Source organism: Psammomys obesus, unplaced genomic scaffold (genome assembly GCF_907164565.1).
Source record: "Psammomys obesus unplaced genomic scaffold, mPsaObe1.curated_primary_1811, whole genome shotgun sequence".
NCBI classification, from domain to species: domain Eukaryota; kingdom Metazoa; phylum Chordata; class Mammalia; order Rodentia; family Muridae; genus Psammomys; species Psammomys obesus.
Genome location: NW_026596046.1, coordinates 22,214,539 through 22,235,877, shown reverse-complemented (window position 1 = coordinate 22,235,877; position 21,339 = coordinate 22,214,539). Strand labels below are relative to the sequence as shown.

At 49.2% G+C, this 21,339-nt stretch overlaps 1 protein-coding gene across 2 annotated transcripts; it reads left to right on the top strand.

Moving 5' to 3' along the window:
- The first annotated feature begins 509 nt into the window (after nt 1-509).
- On the top strand, nt 510-20,250 carry Fah (fumarylacetoacetate hydrolase). 2 transcript variants are annotated; one of them, XM_055623174.1, is made up of 15 exons: nt 670-748; nt 1,870-1,950; nt 3,969-4,079; nt 5,000-5,121; nt 5,310-5,359; nt 7,018-7,108; nt 8,795-8,892; nt 8,998-9,050; nt 10,464-10,563; nt 10,951-11,081; nt 12,690-12,765; nt 14,865-14,911; nt 16,408-16,509; nt 17,113-17,230; nt 20,067-20,250. In XM_055623174.1, the coding sequence occupies exons 4-15, from the start codon at nt 5,018-5,020 to the stop codon at nt 20,144-20,146; spliced, it is 1,050 nt and encodes a 349-aa protein (XP_055479149.1). In that variant the 5' UTR covers nt 670-748; nt 1,870-1,950; nt 3,969-4,079; nt 5,000-5,017; the 3' UTR covers nt 20,147-20,250. The 2 variants fall into 2 exon arrangements, with proteins under 2 accessions (XP_055479148.1, XP_055479149.1); XM_055623173.1 differs by lacking the exon at nt 1,870-1,950 and having other exon boundaries at nt 510-748.
- Nucleotides 20,251-21,339: the final 1,089 nt, after the last annotated feature.

Here is a 21,339-nt window from a genome sequence, read left to right as displayed (position 1 = left end):
AGAGATTACGAAAATAAACCACCTACAGGGGCGGAGCGTTGGCGCTGGGTGTTCTAGCCAAGACCAATACCTAGACGCAGGTGCTGGACCCGGAAGGGGACCGTATAGACCTAGAGGCTGGCCGGTCCCGGGTTCCAGGATGAGCAGGGGGCAGGACCAAGTCTGGGCAGGGACGACCCCAGGGCTCCCGCCAGGTCTGGGGCGGATGAGGAGGGCTGTCTTGTGGGTCCCAACCGGTACGGAGAGGTCGGGAAAGAAGAAAAAGGGGTCGTGCCGGTGCTGATGCCGGGCGGTTCCGAGATGGAAGCCGGCAGAAATGGGGGCGGGCCGGGAAGGATGCAGGGCGGCCGAGGGGCGTGCGAGTGGGGCGGCCCCAGGGCGGGTGCTGGGTGGTGTGAAGGGTGGGCCCGAGGTGGGGGAGGAGCAGAGTGTGTAGGGCAGTCCGGGGCGGGTGCTAAAGCGGTTCCTAGGGCGAGGGGGCGGTCCCAGGGGTCGGGTGCGGGCGCACGCTCTGCTGTACCGGGTACCGGCCTCGGGGAAGGGCAGTCCAGGGTTCGGGGCGGTCCTTGAATCTAAGGGTCCTCGGCCAGTCTGAACCTTGCCCTAAGTACAGTCTCGCTAGCCAACCCCTGCCCGCTGCGGCCTTCCCTGCTGGGTGCTCGTCAGCATGTCCTTTATTCCGGTGGCTGAAGACTCCGACTTTCCCATCCAAAACCTGCCCTATGGCGTTTTCTCCACTCAAAACCACGTGAGCTTCAGCGTTTGGGCTCGGGCTCGGGGAGGTGGGAGCTGCGGTCGGTTTCTCCCGGACAGCAGTCCCATGCAACTTTGACCCAGAAACGGACACATAGTTTTGCAGGCCGTTTCCTTCCCAAAACGCCGGGTGGTCGTTCACTTCACCGCTTAGTCCTTGACACTATACCTCCAAACTGCCAGCCGACTCCCACATTTTTGAGCAATTCAGAGGACGCAAGCACTTCCCGGTCTAGAAACTGTGGTCTAAGACACCAGTTTCTTCTACCTCTAGCCTAAATTCTTTCTGCTCTAGTGAGAGGTGCTAGGCCTTCCCTGAACTAATCACAAGCCCCGTGGGGCAAGAGAAACGAACTTTGACTTGGAAGCATAGTCTGATTAGAAGGGAATCTCTGCAGACGGATTAGTGGAGCTGAGTTATCAGCGAACACATAAATGGGTCCTTGGGTGGGAAAAGCACATCCCTCCGAAATGTTTGTGGCATTTTCAGCTTGTTTTTTTTGCTCACAGCGTTGATTCAGCGTTATAAACCATAGAACTGTGGGAACTGCTTGCATCTAACAGGAGTCCGGATATCTTTGCCAGGACTGACAGGTAGAAGCGTAGTGGTAGACTGCTTGGTTAGCACGCACCTGCCTAAGGAAGGAAGCAGTTCCTGGCAGCTGATACCATTCTTCACGTCTGTTGCCCTTTTGTATTGTGCCTGTGCTGAATGCAGTGGTCAGAAAAGTCAACTGGTGGTTTCATAACCACGAGGCATGACTAGATGTTGCAAGGACACAAAGTTAACGTGTTGTCCTTTCCAAATATGAGGTGTGTGGAGCTTTAAGTTGCGCCAGCCAACCACCTTCTGGAAGCAAAATACTCCCTCTGGCCTCTTGTGATACTTTGCCCTCATGCAGGCTCTCTGCATGGAGCACCAGTGGGCTAGGCAGGGACATTCACCCAGGTAGGCACACTATCGGGACCTGACTAGGCAGTAAAGAGCTCCAACCTGCTTTGCCCAGAGAATCTGGAGTTACTGTTCTTCTTTTAGTGGCTGGAGGCTTTTCAGACACCAAACTCTGCCGTTTCAGATGATGATGATGATGATTTTTTTTTTTTTTTTTGAGACAGGGTTTCCCTGGGTAGCCCTGGCTGTCCTGGGACTAAGATCTATAGACCCCCTGGTCTGCTTCCTGAGCACTGGGATTAAAGGTGTGTAACGCCTTGCCTGGCTTTTTTTTTATTAGTAGTAATTAAAAAAAAATTTTTTTTTGAGAATTTCATATGCAAGCACAGCATCTATATCATCCCTGCTCCTCCTCCTCGTCTCTCCAGCGTCGTCTCCCTTCCCTTTCTCAAATCTCATAATCTCTCCTTTAATTATCGTTATTATGTGTATATCCATACGTATATATGACCTACTGGACGCATTTAGCTTTGCTCACATGCACAAGTATCCAGGGCTGACCGCTGGGATTGGGCCACCTGTGTGGAAGTTCGTCCCTGCTGACCTCCACCTCCTGTAGTTCTTCATCTAAGGTTGGGACCATGCGGAATTTTCCGTCAGCATTGGCAGGCTAGCTGCTGTCATTATGCTAGTCTTGTTCAGGCAGCCACATTGTTGAGAGTTTTTAGGTACATTTCTCTGGTCATGTGTAGGGAAGATGATCTATCAACAGACATCCTGGGCCTCTGGATCTTAAATTCTTTCTGCTTCCTTTTGGGTGATTTTTCCTGAGCCTTAGGAATACGGATTATATTACAGATATAAATTAGGGCTGGACACCCCATGATGGCTTGTTCTCTGTATTTTGTCAGGATCATTGTTCTTAGTATTTTGTATTTTGTAATGGTTTCTATCTATTGCAAAAGGAAGATCTTTGATGAGGGGTGAGAGCTAGAGTTCCCTGAGGGTGTAAGGATACATATTTAGAACACACTTAGATATTATACCGGTTTAGGAAAATGGCAGTAGCAGGTTCTCCTCTTGGTTCTGTGATCTCTCCAACCAAGGGCAGTTGGCTAGGTTTATAACAGGCCTGAATTTCCTCCTGTTGAGCAGGTCTTAAGTGCAATTAGACAGCTGTTGGGTGCCATCAAGATATTAGTGCCACTATTACAGCTCTGTGGATATCTTGCTATTCCAGTGATTGTTGTGATTCACTGGCTTTAGAGCTGGGTAAGACTACTGATTACTCCCCTCTCTTGGCAGCTTATATAGCACCAGAGTGACTTTGCATGATTTTTAGTTCACATATGACTAGCCAGGTGATGCTTATGATCAGGTCGCAGGAGTGACTCAGTGAGAGAGGTGATTGTCCCAGGGTCTTTCCTGTACATCACCTGAGTTGTCTGTCACTTGGATTCATGTAGCTCAGCCTCGTGTTCTTTGGAGCAGAGTGGGGAGACTGAAGCCCAGGGAGTAACGGAGCCGAGAGCACATAGGCTCTCCAGGGAAGCTTCCCAGAGTGATGTGGCCTTGGTCTATCCCTAAGCCCTGGGGGCTGCCATGCAGCCACTTCTCTTAGCTCACCAAAAGAAGCAGGCACTGGAGACAGGGACAGCCAAGAATTCCATCTCCCAGCTCCCATGAATCTCCTAGAATGGCAGAACTGCTGGTTCAGGTGCCAAAGAAGTCTGGCTTAGGACAGAGTTCTAGGAGGTGAAATCTTCCAGCATGCTCAGTGTTGTCAGATCAGAGACCAGCCTTGACATGATATTTGGGCTATTGTATTCATCTGGACTCATGCAGAGCTCTCATCATAAAAGAAATTCATTCATGTGCCCTGAGCACCATGGCTTCTGCAGCTCCCTACAACCCGAGCTCTGCTGCATTTGTGCTACCACAGAGCTGACACTCATGTTAATACACATGGAACACTCACTCTACTTCATAAGAGAATTGACCCTAAGCAAAGCCCTGGGCCCAGCATGAAAAAGGATTCAGGTTCCTGGTAAAGTAGTGAAGACCTCATTACTAGAGGCATATAAGCAATGAATGTTTGGAACTTTGCCTCCACAGGCTACCTATTCTTCCTCTATTCTATGGGGGTGTTTGAAATATTTCCCATCAAGAGATTAGAGCTCTGCTTTCTTTCTTGTGCTGGATCCAGATCCTCTGGCCTCTCTTTACAAAGGTTGTCTCAAAGGAACTCATGGGTCCCTAAGTACTTGCTGTTACAGTGAATGCGCTGGGGCTGTCAGAACTGACTATGTCATTCTCCTCCTAGCCAAAGCCACGGATTGGTGTGGCCATCGGTGACCAGATCTTGGACCTCAGTGTCATCAAACACCTCTTTACCGGACCTGTCCTCTCCAAACATCAGCATGTCTTTGACGAGGTGGGATATTGTGTCATGGATTGTCTCCATTTTACCACATACTTCAAATGACATAGTGTTTTCTTAGTCACGGGTTATCCCTGGATAAGTGGGAGCTTTTCTGAGACATATAGGTGGCAGGAGGTATCCTTGGTACCTTAGGATAGCTTCTCAGAAGATGTGAGCTCCTGAGTCCAATGGGTCTCGCCAAGTTGCCTATGAAGTGGTATTCTGTCATTCTGGTTCCTTTTTGTATTTGAATATTCATGCTTTGGTCTTTTAAGGCCCAGGAAAACCTTGATAAAAGGATCTGTGAGCCTTGCCGTCCAGGTTTGGGGTACAGCATGAGACAGTCATCCTGGCCTCCATGTTCATAAGGGATGGCTGCCGAGTTCTTCAAGGGTACAGCCCCGGAGCATCCAGCCTTGCTTGTGTGTCCATGTAGGATGGCTGTCCTGTCATCCAGGTGTGCAGTTAGTGCCTGGGGACAACCAGCTTGGCCTCCATGTCTGTGTGGGATGGATATAACTTTCCTCCCTTTGTCACAGGTCAGCACTTAGGATCTGCTTTTTCCTGGCACATAGGCAGGGATGGTTGTGGTATTTACCAAGTACCTCTTCTGACCAGGAGCTTTGCACCCTTCCTTTCCATCAGTCTTCCTGGCCACCCTCTGGCACACAGTCAGCTTTGTCACTAGATAAGTGGGTTGCTGTCCACATAAATAGCTTTTGAGCATTGATTGTGGGTTGCATATCCAGGAGTAGATGCGGCATCAGAAAAGGAGACAGCTTTCTCCAGCTCTATGCTGAGAGGACAAAAAAAAAAAAAATGTGAACAAAGGTCCCAACTTGTGAATGGATGGAGAGAAATCAGACTCTGGCAGGAGGGATGGCCCAGGGTTTTCTCAGGCGTTACTTTCTCTGTTCCTGTTTTGGTCTTAGACAACTCTCAACAGCTTTATGAGCTTAGGCCAAGCTGCATGGAAGGAGGCAAGAGCATCATTGCAGAACTTGTTGTCTGCCAGCCAAGCCAGGCTCAGAGATGACAAGGAGCTTCGGCAGCGGTGAGGAACACGTGGGGAAAGAGGGATATGTCAGGGGAGATGAGGCCTGGGCAGAGTAGTGGCGTTCTGCTTAGCTGCCTGGCCTGGTACAGTCTGGCCATGTTCACCTAGCATCCTGCTTGGCTGCATGTTGGTGGGAGGGCTCTGGGCCTGGAAGATTGCATGGAGCCCTTGATTCTGTGTTTCAGTGCCTTCACCTCCCAGGCTTCTGCCACGATGCACCTTCCTGCTACCATAGGTGAGTTCTGGTTTCCTGCTATGTCAACCTGAGTAGTTTAGTGGGCCTAGATGGCTAGACAGATGCTTTGGTCCCCATATCCTGGTGGAGAGGAAACAGAGTGAGGACTCTGGGATTGCCAGCTGATCCAAACGTGACTGAGCTCCTCACACAGCCTTTGCCCAGTTGTCTCATGCCTGCTCTCCCAGAGCCCAAATTTGTGATTAGCTACGTGACTCCTCATACAGCAATTTGCTCATTCTTTTCAGAAAGTTGTGGGATACATGCTATGAGCTGTCAGGTGAAGGTATTTTGAGGAAAGCCAGAGGGCCCTGCAGGGCCCATATATGCATTTGTCCAGGTATCTGGTTTGACTGAATCAGCAACTTGCTGTCAGCACACCCTGAAGCTGAGATGAGCCTATCAGCCTGTGGCCAGGCATAGGCCACATCCCTGTATGCCAGCCTTGAGAGGTAGCCTCTGCTCTTGCCTGGGCACCTATAATTGAGAGCTGTACAGCCCTGCCCCCGAAGGGTGGAATTTCTTGAACCAGTTTCTCCATTTGGTGAAGCCTTTCAGAGGTGCTAGTGTCCAACAGCTAGGTAGAAGACAGGCTTGAGGATGGACTCATCTTTTGCTTTCCTGTAGGACTGTGCTAATGCTTTTATGGCAAACCAGATGTTTTCTGGGGATCCTTCATCCTTTCCAGCTGTGACTTCTTGTTTTTACTATTATGGGTGTGACTGTTCTTGTGATAAATACCTTCACTGTTACTTCTGTGCGTAGGGCTGAAGGTGGGAAGCAGTAAGTACAGCTCCTTCTCTCCACCCTTGCTTAGCTGGCCACCAGACTTTGTTTCCTCTCCCTATCCCTCCACTTCCGCTTTTAGCCCAAGCCTGCTGGGACTGATGTACTCAGCTTTGCTTTGGGGGTGTGAGTAGAAGGTTTAGGATGGTGAGCAAGCAAACAACCCTAAGTGGATTTTCCGGTAGATGTAGTTATTCCTTCACATATGAGAGAGGGGATATCTGGAGTTCATAAACCTCCATGTTCAGCTTATCACAATCAACAGACACTGATATGCAAGTTCAAGTACAAAGACAAGCTCCCTCGGTTTTGGTGCTAAGGGCCAGGCACATGAAATGAAGGCTGAGCTGGGACTGCCCTGAATGAAGACAGTTGGGTGATGATCTACACACATAGGACTAGAGTACAGTGAAGTGCACACCAAAGAAGGGTAATGGGGCCTCAGAGTTGCCAGGATTTAAACCAGTGGAGGTAAGGGAGAAGGGAGGCTAGGGAGCTGCATATATTAAGCAAAGGCATGACAAGGATTGTCCATGTGAGGGTCACAGCTCAGGGCCACAGTCTGTCATCTCCACCCACCTTAATCAGGAGCATAGAATCTGGCACAGTCTGCAGGGCCCTGCAAGTCTGACCCTATTGTTCATTTTTCTGGACACCTATGGTACATGGTTCGAGTTGGGAGGGAAGTGGTGGCAGCCCTTTCATACTTGAATCTCACTGTCTGATTCAGAAAGCTTAGTTTTGTTTTGTTTTTTTTTTTTCCCCTCTGTGGTAAGGGGTCCTTGAATCTTGAAGAATGGTTTGAGTCCCTACTCTTGGGATTGGACTTCCTCCATCTGGATCACTGGCTGTTTTGGGTGTTCTTTCTGCAGGAGACTACACGGACTTCTACTCCTCTCGGCAGCATGCCACTAATGTTGGCATTATGTTCAGGGACAAGGAGAATGCGCTGATGCCCAATTGGTATGTCCTAGACCAGAGGCTGGGATACATTCAAAGTCAGCTCTGTACAGTATGCTTTCCCAAAAGCTGCAGTGACCCTCTTTGGTCAAAGTAGCCTGGCCCAGGGTGGAGGGTGGGAGGCAGGCAGACCAGAACTGATGATGGTACAGCCTCTAGAAACAGCAGGCCCAGCTTTTGGTCCCCTCAGCACTTTACTGGTTAGCTGTCAGGAGCCTGGGGGTAGGTCCTTTCAGCTGCCCTCTGGAGAACAGGCAGGGGATTAGACTCTGCCTGATGCCTGATCCTCTAGATTCCTTTGCTAGCAAGCTGCCAGTACTCTTCTAACCACTAGCATTATGAAACAAGAATCAGAAATCTAAAATACTTTCAGTCTCAAGCATTTTACAGGAGAGAACCTCATCCTGTATTATCTTTATAATAAAGATCATGTGTATAAGGTAAACAAAAGGCAGCAGCGAGGACCACCCTGAATCACACATGGCAAGAGGAGGCCTTTTGTTATCGCCCTGTGAAAGAAATGCAGGCCAAAGGCTGAGGCTCCTCAGTTTGGTTCAGAGGAGGGTAAGGACCTATTTCCTCACCCAGCCTTGCGTCTCACTTCCTGATCCTTGTCATTTGGCTAGAGCAGTTCTGCCACCATGGTGACAGCCAGCTTCTTTAGGGCTAGAGAGTCTGCTGGGTTATTTTTCCTGATCTGATTGGCTGGACCTGTGCAGGGCAGTCACCTGTCATAGCCACACACCTTAAGCCCAGAGACCAGCCTAGCATGTCCTGTCCTGCAAGTCCGACCGTATATCCACTTAAATGCTACCATGGGCAGTCCCTGAGGCTATATCATTCTCATCTGCCTTCACGTGGCTATCTCTCCTTCTCCATGTCTTCTACCTTGTACAAGCACACACTGGGATGGATATAGGGACTCTCAGACGATCCTGGGCTATTAGTTACATCTAAAAAGACTACTCCTACATCTTCTCAGGGGCTGGGGTATAGACAGATCTCTTGGGGAGTTGCCGCTCACTGCACTGCAGGCCTAACCTCTTGCTTTATCGAATACGGCCATCCGTGCTTATTATATACTATCTTCTCATGCACACGTGATTCCCTGTGTTTGTCTAAGAGCATCCCTGGCCCTGTCTTGCTTGGTAGTATTTTGATATTTGGGAAAACTCTTTTATTTCCCTGTTGGGTTCTTGTTTTACAAGTATTTTCTGACAGCGTTCCCCAGCCTTGGATAGTTTGCTCTGAGTCATATGATTTATTCCCAGGGTTCCCTTGTATTGGAGATGGGCAGAGTCCACAAAGGAAGCAGCAACATTCTGTCTGTGGTCAAGAAAACCTGTTTTTTTCCTCCTCCTCCTCCTCCTCGTCCTCTTCCTCCTCCTCCTCACTGCGTAGCTAGTGCTGGCTGGCCTAAAACTATGTATATGAGGCTGGCTTCAAGCTTGTGTTACTCCTCCTGCGTCTGCCTTCTGAGTGCTGGGATTGCAGGCATGCCCTGCCCCCTTTTCTTCTTAAAGTCAAATGATGCCCTCCCATATGATACTTGGTTTCTCCACTGATCTATCAGTAGACACTTGGGGACATGTTTTAGTTTTTGACTAATGACTGTATACTGACTCTATCTCTGAAGTTTACCACGTGTAACAGCTTTGGCACCCATGCCCTCTCTCCCTCCTTTATCAGGCTCCACTTACCTGTGGGATACCATGGCCGCGCTTCCTCCATTGTGGTGTCGGGCACCCCAATCCGAAGACCCATGGGACAGATGAGACCTGATAACTGTAAGTGACTCCAGTACCCAGGCCCTGCCAACGCCTAGCTCTGCCCTGTCGCTATGAGCTCTGTAGCCTGGTGTTAATGGTTCCATTTGTCTGCTGTCTTTCCAGCAAAGCCTCCTGTGTACAATGCCTGCAGACTCCTAGATGTGGAGCTGGAAATGGTGAGTTACGGGTGGAGTTTTATTGTGTGGGCTCTACAAAGGCCTGCAGCAGGAAAGCTCCCTGGGGTAGCAGTTTACACCTGTCCAGCCACAAATGCAGCCCCGTGTCCCCATCTCACCACTGAGTGAAGTTGATGCCCTTTCTTCAGGTTCTGTGTTTGTGAATTCTCCCACTTGCTAAAGCTTATTTGCAACTCAAATATTAACACAAGTCATTGCCACACAGAGAAGTGGAAAATTTGAGTCTCCTGATGCACACACCTGTCCCCAATTGAGGTCGCACCAGGCTCCCTGTCTTCTTGTTGCAGGTTTCATTCTATAAACACGTGGGGTGTTTTTTGGGTAGTTTCCCTGCCTGTATTTTCCACTTTCTTGTGTGATTTGAGCTGATTTGGTTATTTATAATGGCCCCCCCCCCAATGTGGAGGTCCCTTGTGCTCTCTAGAGGGCAGATGCCCCTTAAAGAGACGTGTTAGGAAAGCCCCATTCATACCTAAGCTGTAGCTGTTGATGGCGGTCTGTAACAGAAAGGTAAAATGTGGTTAGTAGAATGACTTCCTGTTCAGTCGGTGAGGGTTGTAGCCAAATGGCCGTGAAAACCCAGCTTTTTGCTTCTCGTTGTAGGGTCCCGGTTTACCTTGTCTGCTCCTATTCATGCTGGTTTTATATACTGTCACATGAACAACAAGCATCAAGCGGCCATTTCTGCCTTGTTGTACCTGTGTCAGGGCCTGCATCACTTTAGAACCAGGCTTGCAGCACAGGCTCCACTTTTTATCTAAATTAAGCATTTGATTTGGAGAGTCCTGAAGACTCTCACCTGTGGTTGTAGGAAATGAGGTAGGGATCCCCCGAACTTGAAAGTGGTAGGATCCTCCGTGCCTCAGTGCCCTTAGATCTGTCTGTCTTGACAAAATTTCTGCACTGTTTAAGCCCTGTCTCAGAACAGATAAAACTGCGACCCTGGCTTCATGAATGTGGGTGATTCTGTACTGTTCAGAATCTCCTGCCTTTAGTTTTCCCCTAGACATTACTGAATGTTCTTTTGGTTCATGGCCATCAACATCTCAGGTGCTTCTATCATCAGCACACCTGATGGGTTTTTTTTTGTTTTTGTTTTTGTTTTTTTATTCTTTACAAGTGTCATAGAACTGTCAAACAATAGGACATAGAGTATGGGGAACAAAGGAAGGAGCAGAAAGGCCTGGGGGTGCTCCGAGGGTCAGGAAGAAGCTGTCATGGGGCTGGTAGGGAGACAGGGCACACATGGGTGCACCCTGTCCTCGAGGTCCAGGTCCTCAGGCAGCCCTGGTCCCTGGTTGGACTTCGGAAATATTTCCCCTTTGCTCTGTGAGCCATGGTGTCCCAGAGTGACAGGTCATCTAGGTTCTAACCAACTTTCCCCCACGGCAGGCTTTCTTTGTAGGCCCTGGGAACAGATTTGGAGAGCCAATCCCCATTTCCAAAGCCCATGAACACATTTTCGGGATGGTCCTCATGAACGACTGGAGTGGTAACGACCGCCTGTGATGTTCTGTTCTGAGGGGCACACGCAGGGATTGGGTACAGGGCAGGAGGCCTAGCTACTGCAAGGGTGGTACTACAGACTTCTGACTCTGAGAATGTGGACCAGTCACAGCCCCCCTGAACAGCTTCCTCATACGTGGAAGTATGGAATTGACAGAGCCTAAAGCTTTGTCAAGCCCTACCCATCACCTACTATTGCCAGCACCATCACCTTCTTATGAAGAGCTGAGTTGGGAGAGATTTTAGCCAGTGACTCTGCTGAGAGGAGATGGGTTCACACATGCTAGGAGAGGTCCATGCCGGTCAAAGGCAGGAAGCAGCTTGGAGTGAGTCTGTAAGCCACTGGGGGCCCTAAGCTTTTCTTCTCCCATAGCACGAGACATCCAGCAGTGGGAGTATGTTCCCCTTGGACCATTCCTGGGGAAGAGCTTTGGAACCACCATCTCCCCGTGGGTGGTCCCCATGGATGCCCTCATGCCCTTTGTGGTGCCCAACCCGGAACAGGTAAACACTCCTCTGCTGAAAGGCTTGCTCTAAGTTCCTGCTTCTGCCCTTTCCCTTTGTCCTCTGAACAAATAACTGAGACAGTGCGGTGCTTGGAGGATTCTGGTGCAGTGTCCATGAAGCCATGGCTGCGGGGGTTTTCTCCCTCCAACACAGTTCATAGAGAAAGACATAATTTTGTAGCCTTCCGAGTTCAGGGAACGTGCCTGGCAAAACCTTAACTGCACAGCTGCCTCATTGCACACTTTTGGTTTGTGCAATGGCTCCCTCTGGAGTCTGATTTGTAGAATGAATTTTGGAATAGAGGGTATAGAGGAAAGTGCCTGTGTCTCTGCAACAGGGTCCCCAGTACCCTTGTCCAGGCCTGGGCTAGTGGCCCTCACTCTCCCCAGCCTGTCATAATATTCTCTGTCCCACCCCTTCACTACAGGTATTCTGCCCTTACGGCCAACACCTTGTAGGTTCTAACTCTCAAGGATGTTCTCTTAAAATGACTCTGGCAAATGACCTATCTGGTCCCTCCATGGGTCCAATTCTCCTGCAGAGGGCTCTGCAGGCTTCCCTCTGCACATTCTCCCAGGCATTGTCTCACTGGCCTGTGTAGTTCAGTGCTTTCTCCCTCCCTCATTCACGTCATTTTATGCTTGAACAATCCTGGGGACTTTCCCTGCAAAGTGGCCCTTCATAAAATCCCCTGCAAGGCCTTCAGTCTATCTCCTTGGATCTTCCCTAGCTGTTTCCACTGTGGCACCACCTCTCCCCTCTCTTGGTCTCTCTCCCCTTTGTCTCCCTCCACCCTCCCTCTCATTATCTGCCATCACAGGACCTGCTGGGCCACTGCTTTTAATGACCCACATTCTCCTCCATCGTCCTTCCCCCAGGTCCATCTTCACAGGGCTGTCTGGACCCCAGCTGCCTCCGTCCTTCCCAAGTTGTTTACGTACAGCTGTCACCCCTCTTGCCCCTTCTCAACTAATCAGTGTCTTTTCCTCTGAAGCAGTTTCTAGTTTAACCCTTCCTGCACTAAGAAGGAGCTGTATTCTCCACAAGCATCACCAGTCACGCTGTTGCCATTAAAAAGACACAGCTGTTCAGATCACCCAGAATGATCTATGTCCTGCTAAATGATTTTCGTGTTGTATTTTGGGAAAATACTGTTTTGCCCAATGTGCAGCATTCTGCCTGGCCATCAACTGCCTTCCCAGCTTTTCCAGTACCAAACAGGGCAGCTGGCTTCACTGCTGCCAGGACCTCTGCCTCCCAGGGCATTCACTTTGCCCTTTCTATTGTCCTAGCCTTTCCTCACAGGTTCTGTGGTCCATCTCTGATCTCTCGTTGTCTCCCTCCCAAGGCTATCTTACCCCATCTTCCTGAAGCATTGCTCCATTGGCCCTGTGACCTCTAACCTGCTTATACTCCTGCTTATTTTTTCAAGTGTGGCACCTATGACCTCCTGGCTTTTACTGCCCAACAAAGGACAGTGTGCAGGAACTGGGTCCCTGAAGAAGAAATATTACTGCCACATGGTACACTCTGTGTTGGAGAGCAGAGGCTGCTGGGAACTCAGCCCTCCTGATAGCCACACCTTTGATGTGCTCTTCCCTCTAGGACCCCAAGCCCTTGCCATATCTCTGCCACGGCCAGCCCTATACATTTGATATCAACCTGTCTGTTGCTTTGAAAGGTATGTAATAGGGTGAGTGATGTTGCCCAGGCTCAGCGGGTAGGCATGGCCAGGTGCCATTGCCCCAATGAATCCTTAGCTTTGGCTGGGTGGAATTAGAGGCAACTGGAGGCTGTGTGAGGCTCTTGTGGAGAAAGTAAGAGTGTGAGGGTCATCCTCCAGTTCAGAGGCATTGTCCTACACTGGAGCCCCGTGTTTGATTCTGCAGCCTTCCAGCCGGGGTCGACCTAGTCTCTGTTCACATCTGTCACTGCCATCTACCGGCCTTACCCTGCACCCCAGATGTGGGACACATTTCATCAATACCTGTTTGAAAGCCTGATCTCCCAGGCTCCTGAGACTGTGAGAAGTAGGACTCAACCCTGAGCTGCATCGGGAGCAATCCAGAGAACCATGTTGCTGGCTTGCCTCCACTGAACCTCTGCTACTGAGCTGTGGTGTGAGGGGCCTGCTGTGCAGGCTGCGGTGGAGGTCCAGTCTCAGCTCTACTCTTGCCCAGGCTTGGAGCTGGACTAGTTACCAAATAATGTCCTAGTTTGTCATCTGTGAAACGGGAAATATAGCTTTCATTGTGTAGTGTGATGGTGATGACTAAGGAAACTGTTTCATAGAAAGGTCCAGAACAGATCCTGTGACTAGGAAGAGGCAGATGATATCTTCATGTTTAGGGTGGAAGAGAGCTTGCCTGGGGGACACATGTAGTTCCCCAAAGCCAAACTCTAGCTAGCTCCTTATTCTCTCAATTTCTCTCCTTTTGTCTGTATTCACACACAGGCTCTGCTGTGTCCTTTTGGTCAGTTCCTGGGTTTCAGGAGTGGCAGAAGACTCTGTTTCTTTTTCTTTTTTTAAAGACTTATTTATTTATTATTTATACATTATTCTGCCTGTCTGTGTGCCTGCAGGCCAGAAGAGGGCACTAGATTTCATTACAGATGGTTACGAGCCACCACGTGGCTGGGAATTACACTCAGGACCTTTGGGAGAACAGACTGTGCCTGAGACTTGGTTTCTTAAGAATCAAGTAGCCGGATGCTCCATCTAGGAAAGACCTAAGAGCCACTGTCGCACCCTATGCTAGTCTCATCCTTTCATGTTTCTCTCTCTCTCCAAACAGGATTTCTCTGTGTAGCTCTGGCTGTCCTGGACTTGATTAGTAGACCAGGCTGGCCTCTAACTCACAGAGATCCACCTGCCTCTGCTTTCCAAGTGCCAGGATTAAAGGCATGCATCACCACGCTCAGATCTTTCATTCCAGGAAACTAAGGCTCAAGAGGAAGGAGTACCCTGAGTCACTGAGCTGGCAGGGCTAGGGTGAAACTAAGTGCCAGGGTTGTAAATCCAGCAGACATATCCTTGGAGTGCATCTTGCACTTGTTGTGGGCATCTCCCTCTGTGTCGGTGAAGGGCACTGATGGGGAGGGACAGGACGGGGTGAAAGCACAACAGATCCCAAGGTACAGTGCTGAAGTGACAGCTCTGAGTTACCAAGCTGACACGAGAAGGACAGAGTTGAAAAAGGGCAGTGTGGGCACCCTGCCCTCCTGTGGGGCTACAGAACACATCTCCTGTGATAGAGAACCAGCCAGCACCAAGGAAAGAGCTGGGTTTTGAAGGTGGAAGCACTTCCTCGTGGTCAGACCATTCCAGAACACGGCAGCATTCGCTGCATGGAGTAGGTGCTTAGTAAGGACTGCTGGCATTAACGGTGAACTTCTGTACCATCTGTCATTCAGAAGTGTAGCAGGTAGACCAGCTGTCCAGAAGGTAGCAGGTTGTGATTGATCAAGGTCACATGTAGGTTTCAGGTTATGTTGTCTTCGATGGCCTGGATACCAGGAACACTGTGGTAAAAAGTACACACGCCTGTTAGCTAGTGATGCTTGCTATGGTTGTGGGAGAAGAAACTGACAGCTTAGGTGCACATCTTTTCCCTTCCTGGACGAGATGGAATCAGTGAGCATATCCCAGCTCTGATATCCTCTGAGTTTACTGTTCTATAGACTAAGTGAAATCAGATCATACAGCTGGAAGCAATTTGAAAAGTTTTCTTGATCAGCGGGACTACATCTTCATAAGTATTACTTCTCAATTTCTGACAGGAGAAGGAATGAGCCAGGCGGCTACTATCTGCAGGTCCAACTTTAAGGTGAGTTTGGAGGCCATTAGACTGCTTTGTGGAAGGGAAGAAAGTGACAGGAGCAGGGAATAGTATTCTCTTGGGAATGGAATGACAGGTCAACCTGAAAGCCTGGAGGCTTCACAACCCTGTTCCTTTCTAGAGATGCATGGCATAGCAGGGTTCCCCTCAAAGATGGAGACTGATGAACAGATATTGCCAATGTTTTCTGGGTGCATTTCACATCCTTTAAGGGCCAGGTCCTGATAGGTTGGATTGAAGAAAGTGCTGTGTGCGCGCACATGTGAGAGCCTGAAGTTGACATTGGGTGTTTTCCTTAATCACTCTCCACCTTACTTTTGAAACAAGGTCTTAATGATTGGCTAGGCTGGCCAGCCAGTAAGTCTCAGGGAGCCTCCTGTCCTCATGTCCTTAGTGGTGAGATTACAGGCACACACTGCACCTAGATTTTTATGTGGGCCATAGGATTCAGTCAAACTTGGGCCCTCGTGCCTGTGCAGCAGGATTTACTATCTATCTGAGACATCTTGGCAGCTCACTAAATATCAGGATCCAGCCCATGGAATGCTTTCCTCCAAATTAGGGTGGGTCATTCCACCTCCATTAACCTAATCAAGAGATCCCTCACAGGCCTCTTCGAAGGGCCAAGCGAATCTGAACACTCCTTCTTCGAGGCTTCTTTCCCAGGTGGATCTAGATTACGTTCATCACACGGACACTCCCACCAGTGACATCTAAGAAATTCTGCTGCTTTGTGTATCGACGACATGTAGTGTTTGCCTCTTCAACTCAGCCATTGGGGGGCGCTGTGGCTTCTGTTGTGTTTCCCTAATGGCTAACGCAGCTGGTCACCTCTTCATATGTTCACTGGGCACTTGAAGACACTATGAGCAGATGCATATGTTTTGCATAGCCTTCCTTTTAGTCAAAAGAAGTAAGGAACTTGAGGAGGAACTTAGAAGACCAAGGAAGCGGTGTCACCATGGAGGCTGGGGCATCTGAGTGTTTCAGGCATGGGAGCCTTGATCTCACCTTCCGTCTTTTCATTGCCATCCTGCTCTGACATTCTGTTCAAATCATTTCAGTTTCAAGGCTGGTGTCAGTTCCAAGGTCAGCCAGGCTGCGGTACTGCAGGAAGAACAGTCTACCAGGAGTGGCTCTGGGAACTCCCAGGATTGAAGTGGGCATAAACATATAGGCTTGGGCAGACAGGAAGGGCTGAGCAGGCGCATCTTTCAGGCTTCTTAGAAAAGATGGATGGAGAAATGAGGTTCCAGAGGAAATAAGATTAGAGCTGGTGGACAAAGTAGGCCAGAACCTTAGCAGGTGGGCAGCAGGTCATCCATAGAAGAACTAGAGGAAGACAAAATCTCAATTGAAGTGAGACAAGTACAAATTATAATTACGTATGTAGTGTGGAGGACAGGGAAAGCATGAAGCAGGCTGACTGAATCTTTCCCAGACATCGAGATGCCCACACATGTCCTGCTTGTCCCTGCCCTTAGCATATGTACTGGACCATGCTGCAGCAACTCACACACCACTCTGTTAATGGATGCAACCTGAGACCTGGGGACCTCTTGGCTTCTGGGACCATCAGTGGGTCGGTGAGTCTCAAACTACCCATGTAGGTCACCAAGCCAAAGATAGGCAAATTGAGCAATTTTGGGGATAGAATGCTTCAAGAGAGACTGCACATAAACCAAGAGAGATTTGTGTAAAGGCCAAACCCTGTCTGTCTCCCCAGAGAGCAGCAGCCGCTCCATATAATCCTCTGTTCCATCCCAGAATGATGTGACCTCACAGCTGCATCATTCTCATCTACCCTTGACCCACCATGAGCCTGGGGAGGGGTAAAACAGTGGTGTGGGATGGGGATGGGGGTGAATAGGTTGGCTTCACTCTCTGAGATTCTGGCCATGTTGATGGTAGCAGCCTCTTGCCCATGGTAGAGTATTGGGTGTAACACTGTCTGAGGTTGTGAGCTGCGTTCTATGGAGTGAGAGGGCATGCTGAAGCAGGCCTCTTGGTGCACTGTAGGCACAGGACCCTGAAGAGGCTCACAGGAAGAATGAAGGCATAGCCTATTGGGCCACCAGGTGGCCTCAAAGGTTTTATGAGCCTTCAAGTCTCACTGTACAGTCAACACCAGAGCTGATATATTACCAAGACATAATTACATACCACCTTACCCCTTTCCTCTTATAAAGGACCCTGGAAGCTTTGGCTCCATGCTGGAACTGTCCTGGAGGGGAACAAAGGCCATTGATCTGGGTCAGGGTCAGACCAGAACCTTCCTGCTGGATGGTGATGAAGTCATCATAACAGGTATGACCACCAACCCTCACAGGACTAGAGTACCCATCTGGCTATGAAGCCATCTGCCTCCCTTACACTTACTGGCATTCCTGGATTCTACATTTGCATGGTATGCTCTGAGCTATTGCCTGGGCTCCTGGGGACTTTGTGTGTTAATATCCACACAGGAAACACTGTGAGAATTCATTTTGCATCCTAACTACCATCTCAGTAGCTCCCAGTAATGGTGGGGTACTTGCTTTCTGGAGTATGTCCTAAACCATGGGCAGGGTCTGACTTGGAACTAGGGTCAGGGAGGGCATTTGGTAGTGTTTGAAGTTCTCAGCAACCCCATTCCAGGAGGTTGGGAGCCTCATATCTTTTGTTGCCATTCTGCCTTCCAAATATTTATTAATAGCAAAGGAGGGGCCATGATGGTTAGAAGACCACTTCTTGGAGTCAGAAACATTCTAGTGACCTCCGGGAACTCACCAACAGTGTGACCTTTGAGATGCTTAACATTCTGACACTCGGTTGGTCTCATCTTGCTAAGGCCAAGTGGGTAACAGAGCTATAGGATTATTCCAGTTTTGCCCATGGTAGATGTGCACTGGGCCCCTGCTGAGCCCCCTGGAGGGAATCCTGGGACTCTAGATATGAAGATACTGGCTTTCATTGCAGCATTATTCATGGTCTGTTGTACAGGTTACACAGTGAGTTTGGCATTTCATGGATGCCCTGCAGACAACAAATAAGGAAGTGTGAGTTCCCTTCCAAGCAAAGATTTGGATCTTTATAGTTCCAATTCTTTTTACCTTCAGGCATCTAAAGCATGGAGTACATGTTACAACTAAAATACTTGAATTAGTGATGGTGTATGCCTAGGTTTTCTTGTTCTCTGCTGTTGCACTCAATTGTTTCCAGAGGCCCCAGCATCTTGGCCTTTTTTTGATGAGACCCTCTCTGAAGGGTATTCCTCCATGGGACCTGTAACCATCTCCTACATTCCCACCTGTTCTGCTCTCGGTCCACCAGCCACTCTTTTCCTTTTGTGTATCTTCTGGTCTCTCGTACTTCCTTGATGTTGTGCTGGTACCAAGAGTCTGTCCTGTGAACTAGAATCTTGGACCCATTTCCTCAGCCTGGCATGATGAACATCTTTTTAAAGTGCCCTGTCCTCTCTGTGCAGTTGCCATGCTCTGCATATCCCACTGATCTGTAGCTGGAACCCTCACAAAGCTTCTACAATAGACCTTTCAGTCAGTCCTGTTCACAGGTTCCTTGTGCTCTTTCCACTCTGCTCCTGTTCTGCCCACGATCCTCTTGTGGTACCCCCCTGCTGCCTCATGCAATCTATCACTCACTCAGCCTCCTTCTACCATACACCTTCTGCTATCATAGCACCAATTTCCTTAGAGCTTGTGGACCCTCAACTTCAGCCTGGCACAGGCTGGTCCAGCCTTCCCCACCACACAAGCAGTCATCTTTGTCCTCTGCCAGCACTCATGTCCACTGCTGCTCAAGTCAGCAGCATGCCTGTCAGCTTCCGTACCTAGCCAAGGGCTCCTGTTTATTTTCTGTTGTTCTGTGATGAGGGCTCATGAGCTTAATGGTCTTCTCTTACAGTTCTGGAAGGCCGTGCACATGTTGGTGTTGGGGGTACACTCCTTCCAGAGGCCCCAGAGAAAGGCCTATTGGCCCTCCAGCTATAGGGCCACCAGCAGAGCCCCAGTCCCCCATCTCCATAAAGACATGGGCTCTCTCTGTTCCTCAAGGCTCCCTCCTTATCTCATATATCACACTTGTGTTGGTTTTAGGACCTACCCAAATAGCCTTGTTTGAAGATTGTTTTTGTATCCACATTTGTGCAGATTTTACCCTGCGAAATTGGTTGTGGGTTCCACTGTGGGATCTGATGCCTTTGGAGTCCACAGCTCAATCTGAAGTGCACAGCGCCAGGCTAGGCATACCATTTACTGCGTTGAACCAAGCAGGAAGGTATACATAGAGCTCACGACACCAAGTGACACCCCAGGGTTAATCAGTACCTACACTGCACTCACCAATACCAGTTCTGGTTAACTATGTAGTGTCCCAAGGTCTCTGTGCTTTAGTGTCCTTGGATTCAACCAATTGCAGAAAGAAAATGTTAAGAAAAAGTTGTGTCTGCACTGAACACGTCCAGACAGTTTTCTTGTCAGTATTTCCTGAGCCATACAATACATGGCATTTGTATTGTGTCTGGTATTGCTTCAGTGCCTGCCAGCCCAACCCGGGTTCGCTGTGGGCCTGTGGATTGGGGGAAAGCATCTTTTGAAGTGTTGATTTGGGAAAAGGGGACCTATTAGCAGAGGGGATCGAGTTCTGAGGGAACACCTTGTCCCCTTTTCATAACAGGTTAACAGGTAGAGGAACTCACATGGACCAGGCCCTGTCCTCAGAGTTTTCTACACACATTATCCCTGCAACAGGCCTGTGCAGTTAAGTAGCCATTAGATTCGATCACAGATGAAAAATCTGAGATCTCAAGAGATTCAGGGTCAGAGAGCCAGCGGGTGGAGAAACCAGGTTTTAAAACTCAGGGAGTTAGACCCTAGGCTTACTTATAGATCTAGGCCTTGCATCTAGACCCATGTGGGGAGCTGAGAACACCCAGAAAGGAGTGTGGCACTGCTTTGGGGGGACCCTGACTGTGTGATGGGCCTGGGCTCTGGCTCAGGTGCTCCTGGGAGGTTCACATATGTGTGTCATGCTGACATACCTGTTTATCGCTCAGCCTCCCATGATATCTGGTCCAGCATCCACCTGGGGCTGTATCCAGGAAGTCTGCAGCAACATAGCTGATCCTGTCCTTACTGTGTTTCAGGTCACTGCCAGGGGGATGGCTATCGTGTTGGTTTTGGACAGTGTGCTGGGAAAGTACTGCCTGCCCTCTCACCAGCCTGAGGTTCCAGGAACCACAAGACACAGCCTTGCCTTCTGGGGGACCATGCTACAACTGCCCTTCATGCAGGAATGAATAAAGCCACTTTGCTTGTGGGAAGCGTCAAGGAGTCCTCTGTCCTTGGTTTTGTCCAGTGGGTCAGTGTATGCTGCTTCTGTGGAGAAAGTCGTTAGCTTGTCTCTTTCAGGTGTGACGCTATACCTCATCAGTGCTCCCTGGAATGTGGGAAGATGATGGTCCCTGAAGTATTCAGCACTCCCCAGAGAGATACAGTGTATGTGCATGCAGGGAAAGAAAGACACATTCAGGGAGAGAGAGGGGGCCGGAGAATTCTAGAGACTTCAAGCTCCACATTGGTAGTGTAGGGTATCTGGCAAACATGTAACCAAGTGCACACCTGAGCTAGGGGCAGGATGAGCAAGGGTCCTTGTACTCACTTTTCTCCTTCACACCCATTGGAGCCCAGAAGCATTTCTGTCTGAGGTCCTCTGTCCCCATCCACTCGACACTGTAGCCCTGGTCCAATTTCTGGGTGATCACAGGGGACAAGATACCCATGACTCTTCTTGGGCTGGATGAATGAGAATGCAGGCATACTAATAATTAATGCCACTCATTATTCATTCATGAGCTTTGTAACTTTCTGACCTTGCTGAGTCTTACGAGTTTCCCGATCTTCTTGTTTTGTTTGCTTCCTGGGTCTCACAACCCTCACTCCTATCCTCTTTTTAAGGAAATAGCTATGTAACACTTCACCTCTTCCTCTGGTCTTTCCCTCCCTCTTTTGAAAAGTTCCTTGGGCCTTAGAGAAGATGATACAGATGTCTGATTATTTTCTCCCATTTGTATCTTAGAATTGGGCCACAATTACTTTTTCTCCAGTTTGACCCATCCTGAGACTTTGTAGTAATCCCTGCCCGCTTCCAAAAAGAAGTTTGCCTTCATGATGGAAGCCGGTAGCTGCAGTAATCTAAGGATATATGTATAAATGTTTAGAAGGTGATTTGATAGGCACATATTTCTGTTTAACAAACAGTGGCAGTCAGCTCCCCAAGTGCAGGGATCTGCCCGGGTGTACAGGTTCCCTCTTGTAGAATGGGCCTTTACTCATTCCAAACATGCTCATTGCATCGACAACAGTCTTTCCACTCTTGTACCAGCAGGCTCATCTTGCCTGGCACGTTGTTAGTATGGC

Bases quoted from the DNA above. Each gene is read 5' to 3' on its own strand.
- Fah (XM_055623173.1), top strand. From the start codon at position 668: ATGTCCTTTATTCCGGTGGCTGAAGACTCCGACTTTCCCATCCAAAAC. The intron at 5,122-5,309 runs GTGAGGAACACG...TCTGTGTTTCAG, and splicing joins GACAAGGAGCTTCGGCAGCG to TGCCTTCACCTCCCAGGCTT. The intron at 7,109-8,794 runs GTATGTCCTAGA...CTCCTTTATCAG, and splicing joins AATGCGCTGATGCCCAATTG to GCTCCACTTACCTGTGGGAT.